The sequence below is a fragment of the Oncorhynchus nerka genome, unplaced genomic scaffold, assembly GCF_034236695.1.
Source record: "Oncorhynchus nerka isolate Pitt River unplaced genomic scaffold, Oner_Uvic_2.0 unplaced_scaffold_1044, whole genome shotgun sequence".
Classification (NCBI taxonomy): Eukaryota; Metazoa; Chordata; class Actinopteri; order Salmoniformes; family Salmonidae; genus Oncorhynchus; species Oncorhynchus nerka.
This window is the reverse complement of record NW_027040265.1, coordinates 163,968-171,467: the sequence shown is the minus strand read 5'-3', so window position 1 is coordinate 171,467 and position 7,500 is coordinate 163,968. Positions and strand designations below refer to the sequence as shown.

At 47.3% G+C, this 7,500-nt stretch overlaps 1 protein-coding gene across 1 annotated transcript in view; it reads left to right on the top strand.

Annotated features, from left to right (window-relative positions):
• Positions 1-7,500, top strand: part of LOC135570197 (glutamate receptor ionotropic, NMDA 2A-like) — a gene marked incomplete at its 5' end in the record, with an annotated part of 55,001 nt that overhangs the window by 29,450 nt on the left and 18,051 nt on the right. Inside the window, one exon of the mRNA XM_065016306.1 lies at positions 5,376-5,536. Coding sequence (XP_064872378.1) covers positions 5,376-5,536 — 161 coding nt within the window. The remainder of the gene's footprint in view (positions 1-5,375; positions 5,537-7,500) is intronic.

Below are 7,500 nucleotides of genomic sequence, written 5' to 3'. Positions count from 1 at the left end.
TTAATAATGATGATGAGGTAGAGCAGAAAACCAGCAGTACTCTGTACTTATAATAATATTAATAATGATGAGGTAGAGCAGAAAACCAGCAGTACTCTGTACTTATAATAATATTAATAATGATCAGGTAGAGCAGAAAACTAGCAGTACTCTGTACTTATAATAATATTAATAATGATAATAATGATTAGGTAGAGCAGAAAACCAGCAGTACTCTGTACTTATAATAATATTAATAATGATAATAATGATGAGGTAGAGCAGAAAACCAGCAGTACTCTGTACTTATAATAATATTAATAATGATAATAATGATTAGGTAGAGCAGAAAACCAGCAGTACTCTGTACTTATAATAATATTAATAATGATCAGGTAGAGCAGAAAACCAGCAGTACTCTGTACCGTAGGAACCCTCATCCCGTTTTAATTCCGCTTTGAGCCGGTGATAACGCCACTTTGTTTTATAGTGGAGTCGGTACGCAGTCGCCCTCCCTAAAACAATAAAATAAATTGCCCCGGCCCAAGTCAAGCACTGGCTCCCTGCGACAGGACGTAAGGAGCTGCTATCCGTCACCGTGGGAACGACGTGTGATCGGTTCTGATCAGACGTATTGTATCAGTATTGATTTGATTCTGTGTTGTTTGTGTTACCAGTATGTTGACGTAGAATGATGTTTTATATTTTGACTCTGTACCGTAACACCCTGTACATATAGCCTCCACATTGACTCTGTACCGTAATACCCTGTATATAGCCTCCACATTGACTCTGGACTGTAATACCCTGTATATAGCCTCCACATTGACTCTGTACCGTAATACCCTGTATATAGCCTCCACATTGACTCTGTACCGTAATATCCTGTATATAGCCTCCACATTGACTCTGTACCGTAACACCCTGTATATAGCCTCCACATTGACTCTGTACCGTAATACCCTGTATATAGCCTCCACATTGACTCTGTACCGTAATACCCTGTATATAGCCTCCACATTGACTCTGTACCGTAATACCCTGTATATAGTCTCCACACTGACTCTGTACCGTAACACCCTGTATATAGCCTCCACATTGACTCTGTACCGTAATACCCTGTATATAGTCTCCACATTGACTCTGTACCGTAATACCCTGTATATAGCCCAGTTATTGTTAGTCTTATTGTGTTACTTATTATAATTACTTTATATTTTAGTCTATTTGGTAAATATATTTTCCTTAACTCTTCTTTGAACTGCTCTGTTCGTTGAGGTAAAGTAAGTTCACGGTAAAAGTCGACAGTTTGATTTGATTTCTCTTTCCACAGCCACAGTGTCAACGATACAAGATCTGTTACATAGATTATTTTAGTTTTTTAAGTGACTATTTTAAAATGGTCAAAATCCTACTAACTTGGATCTACGAAAACAATAGAAAACATTTTTTTACGTTTTGTCATAATTTATGCATTTATTCATGTAGTATTTAAATGATGACCGAAATATAAAGACCATTGACATGGTCGATGTGATTCGCTATGTGTATTTTTATCTTACGCCAGTTCCCAAACCACGCCCCTCCCCCCACCCCCTTTAGATGGTCTTTGACCCAGAGAAGAAGAACATTTTACTAACCAAGGATGTGTTTTTTTATCTTACGCCAGTTCCCAAACCACGCCCCTCCCCCACCCCCTTTAGATGGTCTTTGACCCAGAGAAGAAGAACATTTTACTAACCAAGGATGTGTTTTTATCTTACGCCAGTTCCCAAACCACGCCCCTCCCCCCACCCCCTTTAGATGGTCTTTGACCCAGAGAAGAAGAACATTTTACTAACCAAGGATGTGTTTTTTTATCTTACGCCAGTTCCCAAACCACGCCCCTCCCCCCACCCCCTTTAGATGGTCTTTGACCCAGAGAAGAAGAACATTTTACTAACCAAGGATGTGTTTTTTTATCTTACGCCAGTTCCCATACCACGCCCCTCCCCCACCCCCTTTAGATGGTCTTTGACCCAGAGAAGAAGAACATTTTACTAACCAAGGAGGACGAAAATAAAAAAATCTATTGTGTTCAATACAACTCTGTCTCTATCCTCCCTGTGGGACAATTAGTTACGGAGTAAGATGACAGAAGGAGGACAAGGAGAGAGAGAGAGACAGAGAGAGAGAGAGAGAGAGAGACAGAGAGAGAGAGAGAGACAGAGAGAGAGAGAGAGAGAGACAGAGAGAGAGAGAGGGAGGGAGAGAGACAGAGAGAGAGGAGAGGAGGGAGAGAGGGGAAGGATATCAGAAGAGGGAGGAGTTTCAGAAAGAGGGGGAGGGATATAAGAAGAGGGAGGAGTTTCAGAAAGAGGAGGAGGGATATAAGAAGAGGGAGGAGTTTCAGAAAGAGGGGAGGGATATAAGAAGAGGGAGGAGTTTCAGAAAGAGGAGGGATATAAGAAGAGGGAGGAGTTTCAGAAAGAGGGGGAGGGATATCAGAAGAGGGAGGAGTTTCAGAAAGAGGGGGAGGGATATAAGAAGAAGGAGGAGTTTCAGAAATAGGGGGAGGGATATCAGAAGAGGGAGGAGTTTCAGAAAGAGGGGGAGGGATATAAGAAGAGGGAGGAGTTTCAGAAAGAGGGGGAGGGATATAAGAAGAGGGAGGTATATAAGAAAAACGGGAGACGACTGAAGAAGAGAGAGCTCAGCTGTTTTCCTTCTTTCTTATATATAGCAGAATAGAGAAGGGAGAGGACTGAAGAAGAGAGAGCTCAGCTGTTTTCCTTCTTTCTTATATAGAAGAGAAGAATAGAGAAGGGAGAGGACAGAAGAAGAGAGAGCTCAGCTGTTTTCCTTCTTTCTTATATATATAGCAGAAGAGAGAAGGGAGACAACAGAGTGAGATGTTTAAAAAAAGGACAGAAGAGGAAAGAGTGGATTAAGAAAGAGGAAAGAGGACAGAGGAAAGAGTACAGAGGACAGAGGACAGAGGAAAGAGGAGAGAGGACAGATGAAAGAGGACAGAGGAAATAGGACAGAGGACAGAGAACAGAGGAAAGAGGAAAGAGGACAGATGACAGAGAACAGAGGAAAGAGGACAGAGGACAGATGAAAGAGGACAGAGGACAGAGGAAAGAGGACAGAGGACAGAGGAAAGAAAGAGAGAGAGAGAGAGAGAGAGCGATAGAGAGAGAGGAGAGATAGAGAGGGAGAGAGAAAGAAAGAGGGAGAGAGTGAGAGAGGGAGGAAGAGAGAGAGAGAGATGGAGAGAGAGAGAGACAGACAGACAGAGAGTGAGATAGAGACAGAGAGAGAGAGATAGAGAGAGAGACAGACAGACAGAGAGTGAGATAGAGACAGAGAGAGAGAGAGAGAGAGAGAGAGAGAGAGAGAGAGACAGACAGACAGAGAGTGAGATAGAGACAGAGAGACAGAGAGAGAGAGAGAGAGAGAGAGAGAGAGAGAGAGAGAGAGAGAGAGAGAGAGGAGATATAGAAAGGAGAGAGACACAGGAGAGCAGGCCGGACGGGGAACTGTGGAGAGACGAGATCTGCTCCGTCAGGTTACGTAAGAGAGTGACACACAGCACACCCTGAAAGAGAGGGAGGAGAGGAGAGAAAGAGGAGACCAGAAGAGTCAGAGAGAGGGAGGAGAGGAGAGAGAGATGAGACAAGAAGAGACAGAGAGAGAGAAAGACTGACAGAGAGTGAGATACAGAGAGAGAGATAGAGAGACAGAGAGAGAGAGACAGAGAGAGAGAGAGAGACAGAGAGAGAGAGAGACAGAGAGTGACAGAGAGAGAGAGACAGAGAGACAGAGAGAGAGAGAGAGAGACAGACAGACAGACAGACAGACAGACAGACAGACAGACAGACAGACAAACAGACAGACAGATAGAGAGAGAGAGAGAGAGAGAGAGAGAGAGAGAGAGAGAGAGACAGACAGACAGACAGACAGAGAGTGAGAGACAGAGACAGAAAGGGAGAAGGAGAGAGATAGAGAGAGTACTTTACTCTGAGGCTGTTTACTCTGAGGTCCTTTACTCTGAGGTCCTTTACTCTAAGGCTTTTTACTCTGAGGTCCTTTACTCACTCTGAGGTCCTTTACTCTGAGGTCCTTTACTCTGAGGTCCTTTACTCTGAGGTCCTTTACTCTGAGGTCCTTTACTCTGAGGTCCTTTACTCTAAGGCTGTTTACTCTGAGGTCCTTTACTCTAAGGCTTTTTACTCTGAGGTCCTTTACTCACTCTGAGGTCCTTTACTCTGAGGTCCTTTACTCTGAGGTCCTTTACTCTGAGGTCCTTTACTCTGAGGTCCTTTACTCTAAGGCTGTTTACTCTAAGGTCCTTTACTCTAAGGCTGTTTACTCTGAGGTCCTTTACTCTAAGGTCCTTTACTCCGAGGTCCTTTACTCTGAGGTCCTTTACTCCGAGGTCCTTTACTCTGAGGTCCTTTACTCTAAGGCTGTTTACTCTGAGGTCCTTTACTCTAAGGCTGTTTACTCTGAGGTCCTTTAGTCTGAGGTCCTTTACTCTGAGGCTGTTTACTCTGAGGTCCTTTACTCTAAGGTCCTTTACTCTGAGGCTGTTTACTCTGAGGTCCTTTACTCTGAGGTCCTTTACTCTGAGGTCCTTTACTCTGAGGTCCTTTACTCTGAGGTCCTTTACTCTAAGGCTGTTTACTCTGAGGTCCTTTACTCTAAGGCTGTTTACTCTAAGGTCCTTTACTCTAAGGCTGTTTACTCTGAGGTCCTTTAGTCTGAGGTCCTTTACTCTGAGGCTGTTTACTCTGAGGTCCTTTACTCTGAGGTCCTTTACTCTAAGGTCCTTTACTCTGAGGTCCTTTACTCTAAGGCTGTTTACTCTAAGGTCCTTTACTCTGAGGTCCTTTACTCTAAGGCTGTTTACTCTAAGGTCCTTTACTCTGAGGTCCTTTACTCTAAGGCTGTTTACTCTGAGGTCCGTTACTCTGAGGTCCTTTACTCTAAGGCTGTTTACTCTGAGGTCCTTTACTCTGAGGTCCTTTACTCTAAGGCTGTTTACTCTGAGGTCCTTTACTCTGAGGCTGTTTACTCTAAGGTCCTTTACTCTGAGGTCCTTTACTCTGAGGTCCTTTACTCTAAGGCTGTTTACTCTGAGGTCCTTTACTCTAAGGCTGTTTACTCTGAGGTCCTTTACTCTAAGGCTGTTTACTCTGAGGTCCTTTACTCTAAGGCTGTTTACTCTGAGGTCCTTTACTCTGAGGTCCTTTACTCTGAGGTTCTTTACTCTGAGGTCCTTTACTCTGAGGTCCTTTACTCTGAGGCTGTTTACTCTAAGGTCATTTCTCTAATTCTCAGAGAGATGTCTCTGCAGCCCTATCCTTTCTGTTCTCATTCTTCTCCTTCTCCCCCCTCCCCCCTTTCTCCAGTTCCAGAACCCGTATGCGTACTCCCCTCCGTTCCGTTTTGGGACGGTCCCCAACGGTTCGACGGAGAGGAACATCAGGAAGAATTACCCTAACATGCACGAGTACCTGTCCAAGTACCACCAGACAGGGGTTCAGGACGCTCTGGTCAGCCTGAAGACGGGGTAGGGAGCCTGGGCACGGCGGGGAGGGGCGAGGGCCCCCCTCTGTGGGTCTCACTCACCTATCTCTGGTCTGGATGTCTCATCATACGAGGGGCTGAATGTCTCTCATCGTGTGTGTCTGTTCTCGCTCTCTGCGTCGGTATGTCTCTGTGTGTGTGTGTGTGTGTCTGTTCTCGCTCTCTGCGTCGGTATGTCTCTGTGTGTGTGTGTGTGTGTCTGTTCTCGCTCTCTGCGTCGGTATGTCTCTGTGTGTGTGTGTGTGTGTGTGTCTGTTCTCGCTCTCTGCGTCGGTATGTCTCTGTGTGTGTGTGCGTGTGTCTGTTCTCGCTCTCTGCGTCGGTATGTCTGTGTGTGTGTGTGTGTGTGTCTGTTCTCGCTCTCTGCGTCGGTATGTCTCTGTGTGTGTGTGTGTGTGTGTGCGTTTGGTGTGTGTTGCTGCACTCTAGCTATAGACTGTGTGTGTGTGTGTGTGTGTGTGTGTGTGTGTGTGTGTGTGTGTGTGTGTGTGTGCGTGTGTGTGTGTGTGTGTGCATGTGTTTGGTGTGTGTTGCTGCACTCTAGCTATAGACCGTGTGTGTGTGTGTGTGTGTGTGTGTGTGTGTGTGTGTGTGTGTGCGTGTGTATGTGTGTGTGTGTGTGTGCGTGTGTTTGGTGTGTGTTGCTGCACTCTGGCTATAGACCGTGTGTGTGTGTGTGTGTGTGTGTGTGTGGGCGTATTAAACAATCAATGGATGACTCACAACCAATAGAGGGAGTACCCATCTCCCTAACCCAGTTAGTGTTTGTGTGTGTGTGTGTGTGTGTGTGTGTGTGTGTGTGTGTGTGTGTGGGGGGGCGTGTGTGTGTGTGTGAGAGTGTGTTTGTGTGTGTTTCATTGATGACCAAGGCAGCAGAATGAATGAAAAAGCTAACCAGGAGTAGCAGCACTATTTAACACTGGTCTGTATAAAGGGAGAGGAGACGGAGGATGTGTGTGTGTGTGTGTGTGTGTGTGTGTGTGTGTGTGTGTGTGTGTGTGTGTGTGTGTGTGTGTGTGTGTGTGTGTGTGTGTGTGAGAGCTATTTGAATGGTCTCACAGTGGGAGATGGAGGAGCTTTGAGGTCAGACAGGATGATTGGAGGAATGAGGAGAGGAGAGGAGGAGGGGAGGAGAGGAGGGGAGGAGAGGAGAGAGAAGGGGAGGAGGGGAGAGAGAAGATAGAAGAGGAGGGGAGGAGGAGGGGAGGAGAGGAGGGAGGAGAGGAGGAGGGGAGGAGGGGAGAAGGGGAGGAGGGGAGAGAGAAGATAGAAGAGGAGGGGAGGAGAGGAGGAGAGGAGGGGAGGAGAGAAGGAGGGGAGGAGAGGAGGGGAGAAGGGGAGGAGGGGAGGAGGGGAGAAGGGGAGAAGGGGAGGAGGGGAGGAGGGGAGGAGAGGAGGAGGGGAGAGAGAAGATAGAAGAGGAGGGGAGGAGAGGAGGAGGGGAGGAGAGGAGGAGGAGGAGGGAGAGGGAGGAGAGGAGAGGAGAGGAGGAGGGGAGGAGGGGAGGAGAGAGATAGAAGAGGAGGGGAGGAGGAGGGGAGGAGAGGAGGGGAGGAGAGGAGGAGGGGAGGAGGGGAGAAGGGAGGAGAGGAGGAGAGGAGGGGAGGAGAGGAGGAGAGGAGGAGGGGAGAAGGGGAGGAGGGGAGAGAGAAGATAGAAGAGGAGGGGAGGAGAGGAGGAGAGGAGGAGGGGAGGAGAGAAGGAGGGGAGGAGAGAAGGAGAGGAGGAGAGGAGGAGGGGAGGAGGAGGAGAGGAGGAGGGGAGGAGAGGAGGAGAGGAGGAGGGGAGAAGGGGAGGAGGGGACAGAGAAGATAGAAGAGGAGGGAGGAGAGGAGGAGAGGAGCGGAGGAGAGGAGGAGGGAGGAGAGGAGGAGAGGAGGAGGGGAGGAGAGGAGGAGGTGGAAGTAGAAATGAAAAACTAGAAGAGGGAAAGCTGTTGATGAGTGG